This window comes from Falco rusticolus, chromosome 3 (genome assembly GCF_015220075.1).
Source record: "Falco rusticolus isolate bFalRus1 chromosome 3, bFalRus1.pri, whole genome shotgun sequence".
Lineage (NCBI taxonomy): Eukaryota > Metazoa > Chordata > Aves > Falconiformes > Falconidae > Falco > Falco rusticolus.
Window position 1 is genome coordinate 59686568 of NC_051189.1, and position 25900 is coordinate 59712467.

The 25900-nt window shown below is 37.0% G+C and overlaps 1 protein-coding gene across 12 annotated transcripts in view; it reads left to right on the forward strand.

Moving 5' to 3' along the window:
• Positions 1-25900, forward strand: part of PTPRM (protein tyrosine phosphatase receptor type M) — a 482524-nt gene that overhangs the window by 260797 nt on the left and 195827 nt on the right. For all 12 annotated transcript variants that reach the window (XM_037380694.1, XM_037380695.1, XM_037380697.1 and 9 more), the window contains 3 exons: positions 2575-2684; positions 6440-6641; positions 11107-11209. In XM_037380694.1, coding sequence (XP_037236591.1) covers positions 2575-2684; positions 6440-6641; positions 11107-11209 — 415 coding nt within the window. The remainder of the gene's footprint in view (positions 1-2574; positions 2685-6439; positions 6642-11106; positions 11210-25900) is intronic.

The window sequence follows — 25900 nt, forward strand, 5'->3', positions numbered from 1 at the left end:
AATACATAGATATTCCCTTCCATTTAGTAATTTTCAGCTAACATGGGGTTTTCAGATGTTATTTTTTAATTTTGAGAAATAGCTAAATTGTGAGTGTCTTTTTTGAAGCATGGACAGCAGAACTGGCCACCACGTTTTTGTGATGCTCTAACAATATTGCATGAAAAGGTTATACCATCCTCCTAAGTCCTCTGTGATATTATAGTGATTATACATGTAGAGCATTTGCTGGAGCTCTGTTAGCAATGGTATCAAAATGGGACTCCCTTGTTGAATTGGTCATGCACCAGGACTCAGTTTTACCTTTCCAGAACACTCTGTGCTGATGTATAGCCCCTTAATACACCTCTACAAGTGTCCTTTAGGTTTTTTGACCTTGCTTTTAGCTATTTTAAACTGCATACCGTTTAAAGAAACCTTATCAAATGACTGGTATTGCTTTAGATTATATATCTGTCCTCCTCCCATTTTTATTATCTGCAATCTGAACAGGAATGGCTTTGTATTTTCCTCCAGATCAATGACAGATTTTCTGCAAACATGTTGGAAAGATTTCTAGAAAAAAACTTCAGCAATAAAGAGTTCTTCTTTCAATAAATACTTACGTCTGTTGTTTAAACCTATTAAATCATTCAATATAAGCTGTATTGGTTTTGTGTAGTGCTAATTTCTAATCAAAATATATGAGAGAATAAAATGAACAATTTAGCAATGTATAGTTAATGCAAAAGATTTAACAAAGCATAGCAAACAAAAAATTGTTTAATTAGAATTAATTTTGCTGTCATCCTCTAATTTTGATTCGGTTCAATTGTAGGATAACAAAGCTAAAGACCTTACAGTTATCTGGGACATTTATGTATTTCCTCTAAAATTGTATGTAAGTTTTTTTTTTCCAGGCCCTCTTGGACTTTATATTATTCCAAGACCTATTAAAAACTAGCACCAGTGGTTGAGAGAATACCTTGGGCAAAAATTTTAACTTTTTAGTATACCATGCATTTTTAGTACAGTACATAAATCTGGATGAAACACAACAGAGTATAGTGACCCAAATAATCATCATAATTTTTTGACTCATACAGTCATGTAGGTTGCAACAGACCTTCAGAGCTCACTAAATCCAACTTTTCCTCAGAGCAGATCAAGTGAGATCAGATCACGCAAGGTCTTGTATGGTTTTGTTTCAAGTATCTCCAAAGACAGCTATCCCACAGCCTCTCTAAGTAACCTCTGCCAGTGTTTGACCTCCTTTGTGGCATAACTCCTCAGAGTTTATGGCCTTCAGATAATTTTAGAGGGCTGCCACAGTGTTTTACTATACTTCCAACTTACTTACACTGTATTTAATTCCTCTTCCTTTACACATAAATCATTAACCTTATGATTTCAAATAACTTTTCCGAGTTCTCTCCTACTTGGAAGCACAGTTTAGTGTCTAGACTTAAGGCTGCCTTAAAGGCATAATCTTACTGGTCCATACAGGACTTGTAAGCCAGATCAGAAACCATCACCTGTGTCCTTGGAGCTTCCCCTTGGGAGAGCAAGGAACTCTGTGGAGAGCTACGGAGAGGTGATGATAAAGTCTCAAATCAACCACTGCGGCGAGTGGTTTCCACTTTCTTTTCTCTAGCATGTGGAAAATGTTAAATGTATCTTCTTATGGAATTTTCACAAACAGTTTGTGGAAAAATGCTAACCCATCCATTCCTGATGCTTCACAACAGTTCTGTGTGCATTTTTCAGGATTTTCTTTTCACATTCCATTGCACGTATTGTTACAAAAATAAAATCACAGCTACATGTCCATGTTCTGTTTACACATCTCCTTCTCTGAGAATTGCATTGAGGTTGGGTCAAGGATAGGTAGTTGTTGCAGAACAAACAGGAAACAAGTAGATACATGAGAATAGTTGATATATACCTTTTATCAGAACCTTCTGACATCCTTCACTCTTCAGAGGTCGTTCTCATAAATTAAGAGATTAAGAAAAATTAATGGTGTCAGATTTTCAGTTTGGCTGCTTCATAATTTCCTTACGTTCACTCTGCTGTAGGTCTTCAGGCCTAATGTCAGGGAGCATTCCTATTCTTTGCAACATGTGGCTTGTCTTTCCAAGCTAACCATTCTAATTCAGTCTGTTGAAACTATCCCTTGTTACATTAATGCTTGTCCAATTTCATAAATGAATGTTTAATATGTTTTTCATTGTGGGCCAGCAACACTATTGATAAGCAGGTATCACAAGTAGATTTTATTTACAAGAATTTATATTGGAGATGCTGCCTGATTCCTTATAAAAAGCTGATTTGTCCTTTTCTTTCATCAGTAGAGTTTTATGGGAAAAGTGCATTTCTCACTAATTCCTTCTTACAATGAAGGTGACACATATGTTTCCTTAATAGCACTGTCTTGTTAAATAAGTCTTCTCCTGAGCTACCCTGACCTTTGTTTCAATCTTGGCGAAATAATAGTGGGATGGTTTTTATGTCTCAACAGCGCAAATGTTAAGCAGAGCATCTCCTTCTGAAATTTTTCTCAAAACAGTATTTTTTCCTTTTTTTATCCATTAGTCCCGAGTGCTGTGCCACTTGAATCCATTCAAGGGAGTACTTTTGAAGAGAAGATATATCTTCAATGGAGAGAGCCAGCGCAAACATATGGTGTGATTACTTTGTATGAGGTACCTACATTTTGCCATGTTTTAATTTTTATGTCTAGTTTTGATTTTTGAAAGTACATAATTAGTAAGCAAATTAATTTTTTACAGTTTATGTAAAATCAAACTTTTTGAAGGTAGTAGCACTTAAAAATAATAAAATCAAATAAATAATGTAGGAGTAAATTATGCAGGACTCAAAATGTCGCTGTATTATTAGATTTAAGAAAACTGCTATTTTTAGAACCAAGTGATACAGCATTCTACCTAGTAATGTGGATCAAATATTTAAAAGATTGAAAGACTGATCTTAGGGAATTTATTAAGAAATAGGAGATATAACACAGTGGTGACAGTCAACATCACATATAGATAAGACTCATTACAGGAAGCCTTTTGTATTAGAAACAAGCAAGCATAATTTAAAAAAATGTAACAGTTTTAAAATGCAAATTCAACAAAATGGTATGCTGTTAGATGTCTAAAAATCACTGCTTTTCCTCATGTAAAACCTCTGCCTGAATACCTTTTAGAAAAATTGACAAAAGACTGTAGAGATTAAGCTGTCAGACAGTAATCACTGTTAAGCTTCTTACCTGACCTTACTATAAAATTGGTATTGAAATGCATTGTTAAGAAAAAACAACACCTAAATGAGATGCAGTGTAAAAGAAAAGTTAAATTGAGTGGTAACCTGTTGATACTGTTTTGAAAACTATTTTATTATAAGAGGATAAAATGTTATGAACAAGTGTGTATTAAGTTTTTATAAAGCTAACTACTTTCCAGTAGTTCAACAGTTGCCTATCTTCAGGGATCAGAATGTTTCATTTAATATGTTAACGTTTTCATTGATGCAGGGCTTTACATACATAGAGACACACAGAGGTGAATCATCTTTCTATCCATGAACAAGCAAGCATGTCTAATTACACTGCTGAAGAGTATATGCACTGTATACATGCAGTTCATTCTTAAATGTATATATATGTAACTCCATCAGCTGTAATGAGAGTTGTGCAGGTATATTCAGAGATGGAAAAAAATAGCTTGGCCAGACTTTCTAAGGTGGTCAGGACTGTGCAAGCCTCTCAACATCAAAAGAACCTAACATTCCCACAGTGAAGAGAACATTGAAAAGATATCCTTTATACTGTTTATCTAATACACCTCAAAGCAGAGATGGAGGGAGCCAGGCAGTCAGTTAAATCAGAAACTTGATTTAATTGATTTTTAAGTAAAAGATACCAAGAGACTGATGCAACCAAACCATCACTTGTTTTAGAGATGCTGACTCAGTCTAGTCAGGTGGCTGATTATGAACAGATACCTAGCTGCTCAAAGCTTATTTTTCTGCCCTCATGTTTGTTCATAAGCCTAAAATGCATCACAAAGTTTTTGTAAATATGACTGGTAAACTACTTTGAGACCAAAAAATATACACAGTGAATCACAGGTCATTTTACCTATTTTAATTGTATATTTCAGGTGAAATATAAAAGTATACTTTCTCTAATGAAGCAGCTCAGAGGATAAGATCCAGACAAGTGAGGTGAAATTTCAGTACCTGTGTTTTATAGGTTGATTTAGACTATCGATGATGTCTCAGTAGGCACCTCTCATAACTTACTGAGTTTTCTGGGGCCAAGCATTTGTTTTTAGTGCCTGAAGGAGACAGTCTTTTAGTATATGTGGTGGGAAAAACGGTGCGTTGCAGTATCAAGTATTAAAGTACCCATTGCTTTTGTGAAATTAAGTGAAAATCCAATTATTTTACAAACTTTTAAAGAAAAAAAACTTTAGATGAAGAAATGACAAAATGACAAATCATACCATCTTGTTCTTTTTATCACCAGTACAGGTCCACAGTTGTAGGAATAAAGGGATTAGTGCTTTTTGGCAAGTTTTCATCTAAATTTGATAACAATAGTCAACATCCAGTGAGAAAATAACACTCATACCCTTTTTTCGTCACTGCAAAGCTAAACTGGCATTAGCAATGGTGGACATTAGAAATCAGTTAAAAAAACCAGTAGAAACAGTCTTATAAGTGGAAATGAAATACAGAAAAAGTGCAAGTTCATTTTAACCTGGCAAAACATTTCTTTTTTTCATGTGTTCTGCATGATCTATGGAGGAACTTAATTGATTACCGAACAAAAGCCACTTAGCTATGTAATAGCTAAACACTGCAAAAAATTTGTAAGAATCTAACACAGATGGAAGAGTCTCTGATAGTCTGGTATTCTTTTGAATAAAACTTAAGTAAGATCTTGGAAAATCCAGTTAGGAATCATAGAAATACAGAAAACAGTTAAAGGGAGCTGCAAGAGGTCATTTAGTTTACATATCTGCACAAAACAGGATCAGCTGTATATAAAACATAGTTGCAATGTAGTTGTCTTACCTGTCTTTTAAAATCTCCAAAAAAGGTTATGACCTACTCTCCCACAAAGAGGTATTACACCACTTACCATCAGAAGGGGAGATTTTTTTTGGCAATATGTAACCTTCATTTCTTTACTGATAAAAGTTCAAATATTTGGTAGTGTAATCTTCCTCTGTCACCTGTTATAATTAGGAGGATTAGCTGAGTGGTTTTCAAGGCACTTTCAGTTCAAATTATGGATAAGGAGTTGTAGACAATCTGCCTATATCTACCAAAATAATGTCAGTGTTTAGATGGTATCAAATTTTTTATCACTGATTTTCAGCACTTTATTGAAGTTATATTAGATGGCTCATCTAAAAATCAATTTTCATGAAGTCAGAGCTTTTAGGGATTTGCAAATGTTTAAGGTGTGTAATACTGACACTTAGATGTTTCTATGTATTGTTTTATGTGTCGTCTTGATGGTAATGATTTGGAATAAATATAGCAAAAAAGAATGTCAATTACCAATTTATATAATAAGACTGTTGGAACTACTTGCATACAAATGAAACTTTAAAAGTAAAAAGGAAAGATGAATCATTTTTACTTTTAAATTTTTTAATGGATTTCTTATTTTTAAATTCTCATTACAGTGCATGGAAATTAGTAATTAATAGAAGAAATCTGGATCAAGTTTTACTGTGAACTTATATTAACGTTTCTAATGAAAATTAAAAATACTGCTTGAATCAAAGAAGGAACTGAGGATACGATATACACTCTGCATATATTACTTAACATTTTATCTCTCCTTTCCTCCAAATGAAAATCTGATCTAGGTACAATATAACAACCTGAAAAATTCCACATTAGCAATTACAATAGCTAAGCTTTAGCCTAGAATACAAGCTTTACCCACTTTCTGAAAAATTTGCCTTAAGCTGCCCTTATCATCTTTTACGGGTATTCTTATTCAGAGCAAAGTGTAATTATACTGAAGGCAGCTGGAACTGGGGGCTACACCCTATGTTGTTCACTTATCTGTTTTTACCTGGTTGTTTTGGTTTTGCTATTGTGGCTGATCAAAACCAACAGGAAGATGAATTCAAAAACTGATACTGCTAAAGCCAGCATCTTGAAGGAATTAATGTAAGCCTGAACCCACCCTTTAGAGTTGTAATCTAGCTGCCTCTAAGTCTCTGTATCTCTAAAAGTAATAACTCATACCAGTTATGGCTGAGTTTCTGTGTCCTTTTGTGGGATTCAGGATTTGAAGAGTATAAGAGAGTAAGATAGCTTATCATAAAATGTCTGACAGCGCATACATCAGAAGGGTTTACTGGATAAAGACGCAATCTCTGTCCATCTGCTCAAGGCAGTTTATAACTTTCTTACTCTTTTGCAGATCACCTACAAAGCAGTCAGCTCCTTTGACCCAGAAATAGATTTATCCAATCAAAGTGGACGAGTCTCAAAGCTAGGAAATGAAACGCACTGTCTCTTTTTTGGACTGTATCCTGGCACTACGTACTCTTTTACCATCAGAGCCAGCACAGCTAAAGGCTTTGGACCTCCAATCACAAATCAGTTCACCACTAAAATATCAGGTACTTGATTAAAGAATATTATTGTTTGCTTATAATAATGATGTGGGTAATTCTTTTGTTGTTTACTTCTTCTTCAGGATTTAACAAGCAGCAAATTGAAAAAATAAAATATGTGTTCATCCCTGATGTCAAAGTGACATATATTAACATATCTGAAAAACTTCCAAGTGCTTAAGTATCAGCCAGTACTTTGAAATTCTTGTTCACAACTGTAGCTTATCACCCAAGAAGCTATGAATTATGTGCCTGCAGTCAGTGCCAGCTGCTGTTGCAACACAGCATAGGGTTTTTTGGACATGAGAATGAGGGTTTCATTCAGAGCTTAGTCAGCCTTGACATGATTCTAAATTAGTACAGTAACGGTGCTGGAAAATCTCTTTAATGAGCCATGAACAATTGAGAGTAGAGCAGAAATACTGTATATCTAGCGCTCACTTAGAAAGTGTAGCTAACTGCCAGCCTGCGTATGTTCCTAGCAGGCGTGTGGACTGAAGTGGATATGAAACTCTATTAGACAAGAACATCAGGACTAGTGGTTTTCAAATAACAGCAGCATGACTATCACTTCTGCAGACCCATGAACAATATTTTAAAGCCCTCCCACAGGCAGAGGAACACTTCATTTCTCTGGCTGATGGGATGCAATACTATTACATCCTCTAAAATTCTCATGTAATTGATGACAAAATGTTTTGCAAAGTTACACTTGAAATCACTTTACTCTTCACTTCTCTACAATCTTCTTGGGAATTAAAGTGACAGTTGAACTATGGCCTCTTGATAGTATTTATAGAAAATTGACTTATCTATAAAGCACAAAACTGCATTTCAGAAGGGATAAAGGAAAGCATTTGGGTACAAAATCTTTCTCTTTTACTTTCATTCTTTGTGCATTTCCCCTTCACTTATTTTCTGTCATCATTGGAATGAAAAGTAACAAATATTAATCAAAAATAGAACAATTTATCTTTTCTTATTATAGGAAAAGTCGGTTAATGCAAGGTGGAAAACACTGCTGATATAGATGTTTGTAGAGAAAAAAAATAGTTGATAATTTTCAAGTTTAAAAGTTATTCTTTATAGAAAATTTTAATATAGTTAACTCTGATCAGTAAAGATGGGATTAACTTCACATCCCCTTTCCTATACTGAGTAGAAACTTTGTCAGAAATCAGTTTCTGACACAAGACTTAATAAGAGTTAGGATGGCAGAATCAGCCCTTATTAGAATAAGGAAGGAAGGAAACTATTGAGAGTGAATGAGAATCTGGACATTTGGGAATAGTGCTGGATCTTAAATTGTTCTTTTCTAAATTTGGCATGTCACCAACTAAAACTCATTAGCATGAACTGCAGGCATGCTTGGGAATGAGGCTAACCTCCAAGCTACCATGTGGCGAGGTTCTGCAAGCTGTCTGCTTTGCACCCCGCTCTCTCATTACTTCTTGTTAGTTACTTGCTAACAGGGGGTGTTCATGACTTGTCCATGGGTAGTTAAACACAGTGTCTTGATGAATTTAAAATAGAAACAGAATGCGAACATTTCTGTATCATTGAAAAATCACAGTCGAAATTTTAGCTCTTGAATATGGTACCCTCTTTGCAGTGCTGTTGGCCTATGATCTCGTTGTCTCACTGTAAGGCTTTGAGGCTCTTGATGTGGCCAGTGCTCTCCATTTTGGAAAGATATGAAACAAAACTGCTGAAAATTTATGAATGAAAGATTTCACTATTTTTTAAAACAGATAAGGTGGCAACAGTACATCCTGACCAATTCCTTATTTGAGTGATTAAAAGCTTTATTTTGTCTAACTCTAGACTACATTTTCACCTGAATAAAATACTCTTAATTTCCAACCTTAACTGTTTGAGTAGTACTATTCTGTATTGTAAATAGTTGCCATGTTTCATTCTACAGTTGTGTGATTGGCACTGATGGATGAAGTGATCTGCATGTAAATACGTATTACCAAAAGCAGAGCTTTTAGCAGTGCATGCTATCAAAATTGATGGGTACTCTATCATAAGACTGTTTTTTGTTGCATATAACTGTGAAAAGTCATCTGCGCAAGCTAAAATTTTGTATGCTGCCTTTCATACTAAGAAGAATTGCATCCATTTCAGGAACATGGCTGGCATCATGAAAAAGCTGGTGACCGGTACATTTCTGAAGTTCTTTCAAACAGGGATTTAAATATTTAGCAAGAAGAGATACATTACTCTAAGACATCGCTCTGAAAATCTGTCCAGCTTTGGACAATTTGTAAATGTTGCAGTTTGCACATAAATGGTGGGAACTTGACAGAATTAAGCAGCGAATGTCACCATAGATGCCATAACTTACCAAACAGATTTAAGTTCTCCAAGCTTTTAGAGCCTTGGCTGTGTGTTCATCAATTTCGTGTGGCCCAACACAGATAGGGAGCCTCTAAGGGCCTTATCTTTTAGTGCATCTGAGCTTTCTGCTGCTAAAGACCAGGGTGTCCAGTTGCAAAAACTGTGAACAAGAAGAATATCTCCTATTTTCTCTATTCATAAACTCCTTCTTTACATGTGGGCAGGGTGGAGGGGAAAGAGACCTAACCTAGACAGGAGAGAAGTATGAGTAGATGATGTCCAAGTGCCTGTGGAGAAGTAGCTAGAACTAAAAGGTGGAACTGGGAGAACCATAACTCATATCCTGGACAAGGAGACAATTTTGGTGAAGGGACATTAAGATTAGTGAAGAGTGCAAGTAGGAAACTAGGTGTCATAAGTTAGGAAGATTACAAGATTTGTTAAGATTTGGGCAGGAGACCAAGGGCAAGAAATGGCACTGGATGTTCCAAAAATGTTCAGAGTTGATACAGCTTTCTGGAGATGCTGTTACTCTGTGCTTCTGTTCTATTCAGGATGGTCAATTTGAGAATGGGACATTATGTGAACAGATTCTGGATATTCAAAACCACTAAACTGAAATATGTGAAAATTGTGTCTGAATCTTTGAAGTACTGTGTAGTATTATGCTTTTAGGCTTCTCAAAGTGGATACCTGAATTACTTAAAATGATAAGTGAAAATGTTTGTGCCTTATATCCATGACTGTAAACAGAATAAAACGTTCTCAGCTTATAAGGAGGTTCTTGGAAATTGTTTTTTTAATCTATGTGAAGCATTTCAAAACTGGTAAATATCAATGAAAAGCAATGAAGATGTTAATGTTTTCACAGCAAACTGAAAAGTTGTGGACAAAAGTGTTAATGAAATCCTTACTTGGATATGTAGGGTAATATGAATAAAGAAGTTCATATACTTTTCAAGTAGATGCAGGTACTACTGGCAAGGTGAAAAGGGTTAGAAAACACACTTGAAAGAAATGTTGGAGCTATTTAATTTGCTAGAGGAACCTAGAGTTTGATATTATCTGTATATGGAGCATAATATGCTCTGAGTAACTTCATCAGTATGGTACACAAAGTATCCAGTGGCTGGAAGATGAAGCTAAATAAATTGAGATGCCAAATATGTCTCCACGTTCAACATAAAGTATGATTAGCCATTGGAAGAACCTGCTAAAGAAAAGATCTTCTCCCTCACCAAATGTATTTTCATTTTTCAAGCAGAAATTAGTTTAGGGAGATTCACTGCCCTGCATTATTCCTGTGGTCAGAAAAGATCGTTGCAATGACCACTTTTTGCTTCTTTAGCCTTTAAATCTGTTAATTGTGTATCCTCATTAACAACTGGACAATAAGGATACAACAGACTGGTAAACAACCAATTAATCGAGCAGCCTTCCATCCAATATAAACTTAAAAATGCAACTAGATGTTAACCCTGAAAAAAATAGCAATAGTAAAAGACAGTAACTGGGGCATCATTAGTTTTAATCATGACTGTAACTCCTTAATGAAGACACAGTTTGCAAAAGTGCTATCGAGTGTGGCTTCAAACCAAGATAAGTTCTCGTGGTGATAATCCTGCTTCATTTGTGTAAATTATGTCTGTGGTGGACATCAGACCCAGGACAGTTACAGCACTAGCTGAAATTCCAGGAATGACAAAGTCTGAGAGCATCCTAATATAACTGACATACTGAGAAGGCTGGGCTCGGTTTCAAAAACTATAGTCTCCTTAGCATGCACATTTGCAGATGCTTGTCTTGAGATAACTTTTAATTTTTAAGTCATGGATTCTCAATACTTTCTTCAAACTTACTCCTGCTAGTATATGTTTGCTGTCCTCATTGGTAGTGAGCTGGGATTTCTTTGGGGTTTTGATTAGTTGTTTTTGTTGATTTTTTTTTTCTTGGATGAAGTTATTTAACAGTTGTCTTACACTTGTAACAGAAAGCCTTTTAGACCCATAATATGGTCTTTATATTTGAAGAAGTCTTTAAAATTTACTATTCAAATAAAGATACAGCTCCTGAAAGAAGAAATACAAAAATAATGATTAATTTTACCTCTTTTCTTTTCTTATTCTAGCACCCTCTATGCCACCGTATGAACTTGAAACACCTTTGAATCAAACTGACAGCACTGTGACAGTCTTGCTGAAACCTGCACAGAGCAGAGGCGCTCCTGTCAGGTACTGGGAGGAAAATCTCTATAAAATTAAAACCAAACTGATTAATTTTTTGAACATGTTTTCTAGGGATTTTCTACGCTACAGTCTGTGTCTAAATTCATGTCTGTATTAGCTCTAATTAAATTAAATAACTGAAGAAAATGAATGCTTTGATGTTGAGTGTTCGTGTATTGTTTAAAGGATTTGATCCAGATGCAAGTGGCTTGTTCTTTGAAGATAAGGAACAAAGCCATAGCTCTGTTGTGTGGGTGGCTTCTTCAAGGTAATTGCTTACTGCAGTGTTATAAGTTCAAGGGCATATCACATTTCTTATGCTGAGCTACTGTCTTTAATATTGTCTTCTTGTTTACTTCACAGATTTAAGATAATGAACTCTTAGTAAGCTAGCCAATTTAAACAATATGTACTGTAACATTTGTAAAGTATTTACATTTAATTGACCATAATAGCAGCGATAGGGGAAAAAAATCAACCTGGAAAACCAGTAGCTCGGATTCTTTAGTGTCATATAGTACCTGTTAATAAATTTCCAATTTGTAGAGGTTTATTTAACCGCTAGATACACAGTACTGTCTAAGTCCTTCATGATTAGAATAAAAGATGCCTGCTTTTCAGTGAAGAAAACAGAGGAATAGTTAGATTATTTTGAATAAGAAACAGTAGGTTTTGAATGAGGACCAGTAATACGCTCAATACTTATGTATACAATGAAAATATGGATTAGAGAAATACAGATTTTTTAGAGGTTTATTCTTTTGTTACTGTAGGAAGAGTTTCCATCTATAGTGAATGACTATCAATTGTTTTCATTGTGGTGCTAAGGTTTTTGGTAATTTCTGTTTGTCTGGGAAATACAGATCTTATATATTCATACATACATGAATGAAAATAAATGTTCTTTGGGTTTCTTCTGAGTATTCAATGTTTCATATATTTTGGGTTTTTACTATGCAACATATTCATTGTTGCATTATGTATTATATGTAGGTAGCTCTGCATTTAGGAAATGCCATCCTGCTGGTCATTCAGACACCTTTTTAAAAAGAAAACGTAACATTTTAGGAAAGCCTGAACCAGCTGAGAAAACAGATTTAATGAAACTTTTTGATTTAGCAGATCAGATTAGAAACAGAATGATTTGATGTTTGTCTTACTGTATCTCACAAAGCTATGCTTCTGAATTCAAGCATCTGGATTAAAATAATACCACTTGGAGTCATTGTTTAAACACAAACATATTAGACCATTAATAAAAAAAAAATCATTCCTTTCATCTGCATCATGAACTAAAGATGATTGACTCCTATAGCAGTAGTGACACATCAGAAGCTTCACTGAGACTGAAAGGAGCTAGTTAAGAGATTAAAGTGTGCCAAATTAGATCTTGAATGGTTAGGTAAATAGGAGGAGAGATTTAAAGTAACATGAAGCTATAGACCTGACACAGCAGCAAATTTACCGAGGTCCTTTGCAACAGGTCTTAAAATAAGTGAATGCTGTCTGCAAACTGACAATGTAAATACTGAGTGAAACAGAGTGTCAAAATTAAAGTAAGAATTTCTTAATACTTAAAACATTTTATTGTGCACTACACTCTCAAGCACACTGTCATTGCATAGCTTGTAGAGTACATTCTGCATACGGATTCTATCATCTTAATCTGTATTCATCGGGTGTTAAAAGTTTAGTCATATTTCATTTATGCACACCACTAAGCAAAATGCCTTGTCTCTTGATTCTGCTACTACTACTACCAGCTTGGTTAATGCAGATTTTTGAAACTGCACTAAACTTGCAGTGTAAATGATTGTTGTTGTTTTATTGATCAACACATCAGCCATGTCACATAAAATTCTTTAATTCCTGAGATGGGTAAGGAGATCACAAATTCTACCATTCAAGTTAACAAAGCTAATACCTGGGGTCATCCAGAATTCCCAAATTTTCTGTGATTAAATTCTTTTTCTCTGCTTAAATGTGAAAAATCCTGATACATTCTACCTTATTTAGACTCTGCACACAACCACCACAACCTAAAAGGAGAGAAGGGGCAGTGCTGATTGTTTAAATGTTGATTCAAAAACCAGACTTTATAAAGGCCTTCAGGAAGCTCTGTTTACAATGATAAAGTACACATTAATCACGAAGGCCAAATGGCATTCCAGGTTGTTTTAGAATTCGTAAGACTGGACATGATTAAAATGTATTTTGTCAGAGTTTTAATACAACAAATACTGCTTGCTTTGTCTTCAATTTCAGGTCCAGCATGTTTTATAGCTGTTGCCGTGTTTATGTCAAGGAGATTATTTTGGAATTATATATGTTTAAAGCAGTAATGCATTCAGTAATGATGCATGGGTGCACTTCTTTAACAGCTGGCTAAGCTATTTTGATTTTTGGAATGATTGTAATTTGCAAGGGTGGCGGGTTTTTTCATTTAAGAAGATGGCTCTTTGGAAATTGTGTAATATACATCTCGTGATGTATGTGTATGTAAGAGTCAGTGAAGTTTTAAAGAGTTTGCATAAAAAGCATATAAATGTAAATATTTTTTGTATGAGTGCATTTCAACATCTATTGAGGGACTCTCTCTTCCAAGGCACTATCTTTTGTAACTTTTACTTCTTCAGGGCAAGTTAGCCGAAAGTTTAAAAGACTCTGGGGCCACATTGTCTGCAGGTACATAGCTTGGTCAATTCCATATACTTAAACTAAGGAATGCTGATTTATTACAAAAATCTGGCTCATACACAGAAATGAAAAATTTAATGCTTGGTAACTGCATGTATTTAGTATTATTTATATTCATCTATGTTAGAAAGAGCTTTAGATTGTTTGCCACATTCTGTTATAAACAGTTCTTGTGACCTTCTCTGGGAAAGTTTTCCTGCAAGCTTTTAGCTTCAGCAGAGAGAAGCAAGTTTTGTCACATAGATTTCCATTCAGTCTTGCTATGGTAAAGGTTGAGTGTTTCCACTTCTTTTATCTCGCTTACATAATCAGCAAAATGCTGTCACCATACCACCTTCCTCCTGCTATTGTGTGCCACATCTTCAAAAAGCCTTAACAGTAAACATCCCAAAGGTTTTGGCCCAGATAAGACCAGAACCACCTAGCGACAGCAAGCACTCTGAGAGCAGCAGACTGGGGAGCAAGAAGGATAAGAAAGAAGGCAAGATCATCCAGGGTCTGCTCTGCCTTCTAGTCTCTTTCTCATATTACTGTTACAGAGTTTGGCTCAGCTGCATTTGCCCCATTAAACCCTTCTAATCAGTTAATGGCCCATTCAGCCACCCCCTTGGGTCTTACAGACATCACGGGCAGTTGGTACTTTCCTCTTCCAGCTTGAAGTGAGGGAACAGGAGGGCCAAGCCTGTCAGCTAGCAATGCCCTGTGGATGCAATGCATGGTTGGCATTTAGGATGCCAGATTACTTCCTGGGCTGAGGGATCAGTCCCACACCACCTGGAGCTGCAAAGCCCAGACAGGATGAGAGGGAGAGAACTGCAGCAATTGAAAATAATATAATTTAAAAATACCTTATAGAAAACACGCAGAAGGAAGCAAATAAACTTTGAATTATATGAGTTGAAAGCTGAGAGTATGCTAGAGCGAAGGCAGTTTTTGTACTCTCAACGCATGCCCCTTATCATCATTGTGCCCAGCTTCTTTAACATGCATGAATAAGAACAACTCTGCTGGGAAAATAAGGCAAACATCTCTTTGCTTGAAGTGCTTAATTTTGAAATGTACTTCTAATCTTTCCTCCCTGAAGAAGTAATGTATACATTTCAGCCCAAAAGACTGTATTGAGTTATTAAGTATTTTGAAGTGCAGCTGAAAACTACCATTGAAATTTCAGAATACGTGCTATCTAAAGTGATAAGCACTCCTTTCTACTACTTCATGAGATAAACACTTCATGATGTGTTCAGATTGTCTAAATTCCAGAGATTTATATTTCTTCTTGGCCTAATCCAGACCCTAAAAGGCACCCTATAAATACTGCGTTCACCGTCACAGGTGGGTTTAAGGCCATCTGCGCATGGTCCCTGGGATAGGAACTGCATGTTTCAAAGGAAGATGCATGGTTGTTGTGATTCAACCCCAGCCACCAGCTAAGTACCCCATAGCCACTCTGTCACTTCCCTTCCCTGGTGAGACATGGGGAAGAATTTGCGGGTGGGGGTGGGGTGGGGAAGGTAAAACCTGTGGGTTGAGGTAAGAATAGTTTAATAATTGAAATAAAGTAAATAATAATGGCACTAATAATAATAATAGTGATAATAATGGAGGTAAGAAAGAGAGAGAGGAATAAAACTCAAGAAGGACAAGTGGTGCACAATACAGTTGCTCAGCACCCACTGGCTGATGCCCATCCAGCCCCCACGCAGCAATCAGCCCCTTCCAGCCAACTCCCCCCAGTTTATATACTGAGCATGATGTTCCATGGTATGGGATATCCCTTGGGTGAGTTTGGATCAGCTGTCCTGGCTCTGCTCCCTCCCGGCTTCTTGTGCACCTGCTCACTGGCAGAGCACGGGAAACTGAGAAGTCCTTGAGTTAAGCTAAGCACTACTTGGCAACAACTAAAACATCAGTGTCTTATCAACATTATTCTCACACTAAATCCCAAACACAGCACTGTACCAGCTACTAAGAAGAAAATTAACACTATCCAGCTGAAACCAGGACAATGGTGTAAAGAAACCTTTGTTGGCCCAAGTCCAAGGAGTATTTCATTCTTTATGTGGCTTAGTCATTTCAATAACTATCATAGTATAATGATTCTTAAACAAATGATAGAAGACACCTAACTTCTGCCCACTGAGTAGTGGTATGAAGGAGTAAATTAAACTGAGCTGGTCACCTTTAAAACACAAATTCTTATATGTAATGCAACAGTTCCCCACTGGAACCACTGTGCACTGCACATGAAGCAAAGGTTGCAATTGCCTTCCCATGCCTCTCACACACGTTGCAAAGTAGGAGGACGTTGGCTTAGGGCCTCATCTCTTTCCTTCAATGTGACTAGGGCCATGGGGATCAGCCTTTTACATGTCTGGCCATCCCCTCTGCTTTGTCACTGTGTCTACTCACTTTTACATAGGCTGGCAGCAGGAGTTTACACTCCTTGTGCCATGTCAGTTCAGACACTTCCATACAAAGAAATGAATCATCTGAAGCCTGAGAGCTTTTGCAGGACCCTCCAATCTGACAGACAGCCTTCTGGAGGAGCCATTACCTACCTTTATTCTTGAAACTCACCACTTCACATAAACACTCATCTGGTCGACAGACCAGAAGATTAAATTTTTTCACTGGCAAGTAAGAAATCCAAGTAAAAGCTAGCAAGCTATCCAGGCTGTTTGGAAACCCATGGCAGATATCGCTGGAACCCGAAAAGCAGCCAGGCTTCAAGCACTCTGAATACAAAAGCTTCAGTCTATTTTCCGCAACCGTGAAGAGAAGTGGGGCACTTCCATTGCTGTTGTGAGTACATGGCAGCTACAGGGCTGGGCCTCAAGGTTGCGATCCACTTCTCAGAGAAGAGGTACTGGTATCTCAGTCTGTTTTCTGTATTGCATGATAGGAGTGCAGCATTAACTCCCATGCATGAATTATGGAAGCAGACATCATGAGTATGATTATAAATTCAGAATAAGTGAACAAATTAGTTTTGAAAAGGGAAGATGCTGATTTGCACAATAAGACACGTGTTAGCATTCTGTGTGGGCAAAAACATGGCAACAGCACATGCGAATAAAAGCATTGCAATATCTGTTTTAGCTCTGTCCTTTCACAATTCCTACCTAGCACGTTATGTAATCTAGCATGTTATCGTAATTTCCTTTTAGTCGCAGTGACGTGACATGGTAATGCAGTAATAAGAAAAAAAATCTCATGTAGACACATTAAGGAGAGAAATATCAAAATTATACATTAATCAGGAGACGTTTGGAAAGATTCCAAATAAAATTAAAAATGAACTTTGGCCTTTCAAGAGCTCACTGATAAAACAGTCAGGATATTTGGTGGGTTTATGATAAAGAAATGGTTATGCAGAGATAATGCTACTATGTTTTCAAGTACCGTTACTAACTCACTAGTATTCTGAAATGTCATGTTCAAAATATAGCCTTTGAAATACTGTGAGACCACAAGATCTAAAGAGCATGAAAGGAACTTACTGTCCATTCTTTAATTTGCTTGCCACAAACATCCTTTCTATTGTTTAAGGGTCTGTAAACATAAAGGCTTGAATTTTATGCTGTACAGTTAGCTCTTGCCTGCAAACTCTATTTCTAAATCATAGGTTTACAACCTGTAAAGAATCCAGTAAACTTGTCTGAGGATGTCTGTGGTACAGAAGGGTTTTATTAATGCCCATAATTGTCACTTCTTTATAGCAACAAGTATAATTATTTACAGCAGAAGGGTCAATTTCAGTTTCATTGAGGGAACAGTACAATAATTGCTTATGCTGTAAAAATGCTGTAATTCTTTTTTGTTATATAGTAGAACTTGTCCTTGGACTTTTACTGTGACTTGAGTTAGAATTTATGGTACGCGTTGCGTGGGCACGCGTGGTGCAGTTTCACATGTCCTGCTGGCTTGTTCAGAAATTTCCATGGTATTTTACTGTGAATTCAAACATAGTCCCTGGGTAAAAGGAGCATTGATTCTTGATTTAAGTAGCAATTTGTGTCACTGAGAACCCAGCATGTAATGCTATCTGTCATTTAGCAATGCGATTAATAAAAATTAATCTATGATAAATAAGGCAAGCTAGAGAAATTCCAGAATAAAAGAAAGAATAGATTATTCCATATCTCTGAAGAGATTACTTTTCAGTTTCACAACTCACCAATACATTCTCATGGGCTATGGTTATAATTAGCAACTGAAAAATTTGCTGCACTGTTACGAGGCTCTGCCTTTGGTGTTGGGGTTTTTTTACCTTCCCTCCACATGTGGACCTAATGTAGGATGCAGTAGAGACTGTATCTTTGCATAATTACTAATGATAGTTGTCGCTGTATTGCTTACCTCTCATTCTGACAGTGCGATAGTCCAGTTCAGCTAGGCTAGTTCTCTGCTAACATCGTTTGGACCACTGGGTTTTTCCAGTCTCCCTGGTGAAGGCTGAAGTCCAGCAGCAATTCAGCTGGTGAATCATAAACTCTTGGAACTCATACCCTATTTTGCTGGCTTCGGACTGCCAACTTCAGTTAGAATTGATAAAACATGTTTTTGTTAAACCTGCTTACTAAAATGAACAGCTCAGTCTCTGAGTATGCAAGACACAGAACACAGTGTCATTTTTCCATGATCCCTTTGCAAGGACTGGCTACTCAGTGCTCAGCTTAGCCTACCTGAGCTCAGACTTTAGGCATGCATATTTACTCATGAATTCTGTATGCCCTGTACCATTCTCTGATACTGAGGCCAACTGGCTAAAACTAAATCATGTTCATACTGCAGAGCTCCCAGGCACAACGACCACCTACAGACTGCCAGCTGGAAATGGGCCCTGCTTCACATCTAGAAATTCTGGGGACACTGGTAGCTGGCTGGTGCCAAAGCCCTTGCTGGGGACCTTTCAAACCATTTAACAGGAAGGGCGATGTTGCATTTCTCTATTCAGTCTCCTTTTATCCATATAGCTTAGATGGATTTTAGGCAGCTCAGTGTTAGCAAGTCTGAGCCAGCAGCCTGTTGTCAAGTACTGCTATGTTCTCAGTAAACCAGTAGAAACCTCTAACTAGGAGCACAAAGTTCTTACAGCTCCTCCTAGGCAAGCAAGAGACCTGAAGTCTTTGTTCGTTTCTCATGAGACTTTTAATGTGTTATATTTTAGATGGTCATTGAATACAAACAGAAATAATGGACAGAATAGAATAGGAGAGTCTGTTCAATTAGGTTCCTTCATGAATGGTCTCTTGGATCTCTTGTGTTTCTCTGTCAGCATACTAGTCCAACCTCAGCAGGAGACCACAGTAATGCTGTTCAGATGGCTAGAGGGTGGGAGTGGTATGGTAAAAGCCTCTCAGGTTGAAAACAGTATTGAACCCTGGTGTCCAGTTTCTGAGAACACACTCAAGTTCTTAGGTTGTTGTGGAAAAAGCTGGCATGACTGCTAACGTCTCGAGACAGCTCAGACATTTGTATCCTAAGCAGATGTAGACCTATATACAGTAAAGCCTCAAATAAATTGCCTTTCCGGTCTTTAATGTAAACATCGACTTCTGGCTGAGTTTATGTAGGTCCTCAGCGATGGGCACATTGATCACTCTGTAGCGACAGTATGAGAGGTACAATTCCACCTTCATCTCAGAGTAGCCCTCTGGAGTTGTAAAGAGACGTGTTTATCTTTTCCACTGTGTGTAGGGTATTTCTGGGCACTTGCCTTGAGAGGGAGAGGTGTTTAGGAACCATAATAAAAGAGTTATGAGCATCGCTGGAAATTACTGCATTGCATGATTTTTTTAAAGGTGTACTGAGTTTATATATAGCTGAGTTCAAACACGGAACAACTAGAGCACTCCTTGGAAATGTAACAAAGGGATGCTGTTGCCCTTTGTTTACTGAAGTACGACAGGGATTTATTTTTGTTTTACTGTGTGCAGTGGAAGGATTGGAGGGGGAGTATGCAAGTCAGCTACATTTCCCCAAATGGTTGTTGAATGGGATTAAGTGAGCATGTACTTTCTGGAGACATTTTAAAGTCATTTTCTGACAACATGTATCACAATAGCCATATGTTAGTTTGTGGCCACAGTGCTGAATGACCCATTCTGAATTCCTGTAAAATTGTGGTTAGGAGTTGTCAGGCACATACAACCCACTGCTGTCTCTCGGAGCTTTCACTGCTGATCTTACTGTGTATTATGCATGTGTGTTTTCCATGTCCTTGACATCAATGTGAAATTAGATTTTCCACTATGGCTTATCATCTCACTACAGTTCTTTCGTTTACATGGGGGTTTGGATCTCATCAGTACTTTTACTCTCAAGTGCTGGATGCCAAAGTGAGATGTCACAAATGAAAAGTATGGAGTTGTTTTCAGTGGTTGTTCACCCATTTGACTTAATAAGCACTCAAGTCAGTCTTGCAGGTCATATTGGAAGCCATAGCTGCTTGGGCCGTTTGTACTGAAGCCTTGGCAATGTTGCACATCAATCTGCTTTAACCATATCATAGATTTTATAGTTTTTGTGGTTCCATTGCTTTTAATTCATAAGTATTTAAATTGACTATGTATTTTTAAGTGGTTCACAAGAGCTTTAAACCAGTGGCCATGAACATGTTCATTGTGCTGTATTGTGAAGTACTGAATTATCAACTGAGAGGTGACCCAATAACATTCTGCATGTTTTGTTTATAGATGTCTAAATATAATACATTATAATCCATTTGGCAATAGAAGTAGATCCTGCCTGCAGCACTGGATTGGAATGCTGCACAGAAAATACTGAACAGCCTTCAGGATTAATCTCCTACAAGTAGGATGAGATACAAAGTTTGCATTTTATGAGCTAATAACTAGGATGCATGTAGTAACGTAGAGGCTCATTTTTGGAAATAGCAGAGAATAAAGTGTGTATTGGTGGCTTGTGGTATGTGAATCATCAAAACATGGTATGTCTGTGAAATAGACAAAGAGACCATACACAGCAGGTGGGGTTTCCAGCAAAGGTGACAAGCTGTAAATGCCAGTGTACAAGACATTGGCAAGACCTCATGTGAACTCCTGTGCCTAGTTCTGATCTGCTAAGAAATAATAATTTTACTAGCACCACAGCAGCAAAGCGTTACAGCATAAATGATCAGGGAACTGGCAAACCTGTGTTACATGTGGAGGGACCAAGAGAACTAGACTTGTTTCAGCTAGCCAATTAAGGCCAAGAGAAGACATCGTTGTTCTCTAAAAATACATCAGAGGAATAAATTTCAGAGAGGAAAAAGAAGAATTTCAGTTCAGAGAGCATGTAAACGAAGAGCTCAGATATAAAGTCCCTACCCAGTGGTGAACTGAAGTTCTGAAACAGGTACAGATAAAAGTATCAGGAAGGTGATACTAGGTAAATTTATTAAAATTATGAGATGCAGTATTTTGTGAGAATTAGTCACGGTGGTGCCAGAATTCTTTTTCCAGTTTTCTACACATGGCAGCACACAGAAAAGCACAAGCTTTTGTCAAGGTGCTCACACAGACTAGGGTTGTCTTCACCAAGGAGCCAAAAGTCAGTGGGGTTTTTCTCACAATTTAGGTCACAAAACAGAAGTTACCTGTACCATTTTCTTTGCCTTTTCCATAGACTCTTTGACAATGATGCATGTTCATACTGATGTTGACCTCAGGATTTTTTCTTCCACTGTTGTGATTTTTGAGCAAGTTTGTACAAGCCCTTTGTTCACTAGGAAACATTAAATGGTTGCATTAAAAAAAGATTCTGTTACTAATGCGTATATGTATAGCAGGAGGACTGTGATTTCCAGGACCAAGTAATTTGGGGGAATTTCTGACTCCCAGTATAAATAATTTTGATTGACCCAATCTGTGTCTACTAAAGGATTTTGATCATGCATTGCAAGCAATCAATGAATGTTTTTATTTGATATTAAGTGGTATTAAAGGAGATGAAAGAATAAAAAGGAGTGCTACATGGAAAGAGGAAGAAAAGCTATAGATGTGCTCCAAGTGCAACACTGTCATTTCCCATACTGGTTGCTGAAAGAGTATTCATTTTACTGAACATTAACATGAAAACTTTCCTTCTGTTACACTGTTCATCTAAGTAGGAAAGGAAATCACTGGCATTTACAATGAGCATCACGACTCTAAAGCACTGCTAAGTAAAAGCTAATCTGCTCAACTGGATTACATTAAATGACATAAAAAAACATTAGAGTCACTTACTGGGCTCTACAACTGAAATCAGCAACTCTTTAGTCAGGAGCACTATAAATGCCTCAGCCTAAAGCAGTCTCAGAGAGCTATAGGACAGAAGTCTATAGATGTATAAAAATGCTGAATTTAGGGAGAAATTACCATGGGGAAATCAGAGGAGGGCAAATGAATTAACTGTGTTCTCACATCTAGAGTTGAAGCTGTTTTCAAGATTAGCCTCATAGGGCAGCAGAAGCACAAGGGCAAAATCTCATCTGTATTTAACAGTTGTGCTAATCCTGAACTGTGCAGAATCTTTTATCTATGGCCAGATTTCCTGTGGGAAGAGCTGTACGATGTCATGCTGCCAAGGTTTCTATGCCACCTAATCCTACTAGAGTCATTCCCAGTGCAGGGAAGAGGACGAGTTATACTTTCACTGGCAGAATAGAAGGTCAGCCTTGTATTTATCCACAGAAGTCCTGAGAAACTGGAGATGATGCTACAAACCCTGACTGTTTTTCTGTGTCTGCCTGCATCATTCTGCACTGCTGATTAGAGTGCCCTGCAGAGCCTTTTTGCAGAGAAGAAACGATGAAAGCGAACACAGAGAGTAATCTCCATTTCCAAATTGCTGGACCAGAACCCACTGCATTTAAGTTGTGGAAAGAGGCAATAGCACTGATACGAGAATTTTGTTGTGGTTATTTTGCTGTGGTCCTGCTCTCCCACAGCAAAGTCAGCAGGAGAAAATGCATCCTCTGCCTTGGAATGCTTAAGGGGTAACCCTAGGCTTTTCAGTTGCAACTGAAACACAGGCATGTGCTGCTTTCCACCAAGTCTCTCACGAAAGCATAGCATCTGGCAGAAGGAGAAAATGGACAAGTGGAACATCTTAAACCACCGCAAGAGATCTGTTTGAGCTAGTCTATCCATGCTCCATGTTGCATCCCCTGGTTGAATAGATTAAAAACTTCATATCCTCTGTGAGTGCTTTAATGAGCAGTAAACAGTTGTCAAGCTTTGAATCAAAAAACCTGTTGAAATTGGCTTGTGTATTTGTTCAGCTACCTCAGCAAATATTTTTCTTTGTGTGCTGCACACAAACCAGCAGGTTGCAGAGCACCCTTGAAAAAGGGAGAAAATAAGCATTCTCCCTCTACTTAAACCACTCATTTTAACACACCTATTTGCTTAAATCCGCAACCCAATTCAGTAGTGAGTTTCCAGTACACAGCTTTGTAGGATATAGAAAGATCTCATTCTTTTAGTGTTAGTATTGTGTCATTAATCCATTAGCTGATCTCCTGCTCCAAATACTACTTCTTCATATCTATGTAGTATCCAGGCTCCTTGACCTATTTGCATATGCGTATTATTTTGCATTCATAAATAAGAGCTGTGCAACTTGCCATTGTTACATTTCCAAAGTATCCACACCTCATGGACACTTTCTAGTGTATAGTCACAGCGCTGCCGGAGTTTGTGGTTTACTAAAAAATATTGAAGAAGAATATTGCTTACTTGTAATTGGTTTTTTTTAGTAGAAGTGATTTTGTTTTAATTTTTTAACCCCTGAAGATGCTGCAGTGTATGTGCAGATCTTTATGTTGCAATTTTAAACCTACAAGCTGTATATTTCTTTTTCCTCCTTTTTGCGAACTGTGTCCCTAGGAATTTGCAGGGAACAGAATAAAACCCACTGCTTTAGGGTGCAGCTCTTACATAATAAATATAAATTGTGAGTTGAATACAGGAGAATGAGCAATAGTGTATCTTATTGTTTATGTATGGATTTAGACCTGAAGAAATCTTCCTATTCTTTAAGAACATCACATTATTTCTTGAAGTATTTTTTTTATTATCCTTATACTTTATCTTTGTGTAGCTACTGGTCTTCTTCAGGGCTATTGAGGAAGAAACCTGTGGTTTGCAAGTGGTCCTGTACTTTTCTACTGAAAGTAGAAATTACTCAGGCAGGCTCTCACATGAAGACTGCCTCTTTTTCTGTTACTCCATTCCTTGTAATTGCAGTACAGTATTTTATCACATTATATCCAGCAACTCTGAATTTTGCAGAATAACAACAACGTAGTATGGTATTTCTTAAAAAAAAATATTTGAATCTCAAAATTATTTAGTGGAAATAACACATTAATCCTATGTAGATGTAAAGAACTAGGAGTGTCCCTGTTAGGTGGGAGTCTGTCTTCCTGTTTTCTTGGGAATCCCAAGTGAACTGGTCATTTAGACCTTGCTAGATCTATTCTCTACCTAATTTGTAAAGACAGGGTAATAGCACTGTGTTACGTTCTTTAATAGAAAAAATAACTAATTTGTTTTTTCTTTGCACCCTGGCTTAACATAGCAGGAAGGCACCAGGTGGAATCTGATGGTTCAGGTGCCATCAAGGACTTTGCTGGAGCTGCGTGTTGTAATGAACCTTTCCATTCTAGTCAGAAGCAGACATACAATTTGCAAGCAGTACTGTGCTTTCATTGACTATCAGAGAGTCAGATTACACTCTCAGAAATGCTACCAGTGACTCTGATAAGATGGGCTGTGTGATCTCACAGGTTGTTGCATATTTGTTTGCATGTGTTCAGACTCCTGGAATTTCCTTTTGTTTCTTCCTCACTGATCTGTACTTCAGTACCATTGTGCATTAATATTTTCTTTCTCTCTGACAGATTGAAAAGAAAGGTTCAGTCAGCTCTGCCATGGCTTTCAGTTTTGAATATTTCCTTCAGATCCCCTCTAACTTCGTTCTTTTTCAAACTAAATTATTTTAGACAGTTTTGCTTTCTTTAATTGTTTTCAGTCTCTGACAAGACTTTACTCCTTTTTCCATGCTTTCCGGTTGTTTTATGAATTGGCCTTGGCAACCTGAAAACTGCTGCGTTAAATGGTGTAATAATGGCTTATAAAAGCACCTCAGTCGCTGTACCAAGATATTTTTATCTCATATTTATGAACTTATCATTTTTCTGTGTTCTTTTTAGAAAGAAATTAAGCAAAGAACATAAAGCTTATTAAGAAGCTTTGAAATGGTCTTTGGATCATTCCAAGTATCCTAAATGTAAATTCATTGAAAGTATGTTTTCTGGCTTGGTACCAAAATATATTGCCATAGCTTCAGCAAAATTCGTAGAAATAGAAATCACTGTTGCATAGTTCTTCAGACAATTAAAATCTTATTTTATGATATAATGGCACATTTTAGCCTGCAACAATACATAAGATCGCTTGGTTCTTATGATTAACAACTATGCATAGGATTTCAAGGTCATATTATTTGATTTGGACTAACTTGTTTTGTTTGTCTACACAAACAACTAACCTGTTGTGCTTGTTTACAGTCTGGTAACATTTTAAGTCTTTGGTAATTCATCTGACTCCACACTCAGGTAAATCAAACAGATGAACAGAAAATTATTTATTAAGAAGGCTTGAAATAATTTATATTTTACTGCTGGTATTTTTTTTGGGAAAAAAAAAAGGCTTTCTAAGATAGTAGGACCACATCTGCTACAGTCTGGTGCCGAGAAACTGCCAATCTGACTGAAACAAAGACTCTTAGAATCAACTGCTAATTCTTATCGACTTTTATACCATATAAGGTGATCATTTTGCATACTGTGTATGATATCTAACCTTTAATTATAATTGCTGTGACATTGTGCTTGTTACAAATTTCTAATTACTAAATTGCAATGACATCAAAGAAAAATATGCTCAGATAAAAAATCTTTAAATTAGTTAAGTCAAAAAAATCAGCAGCAAAAATCTTTCATCT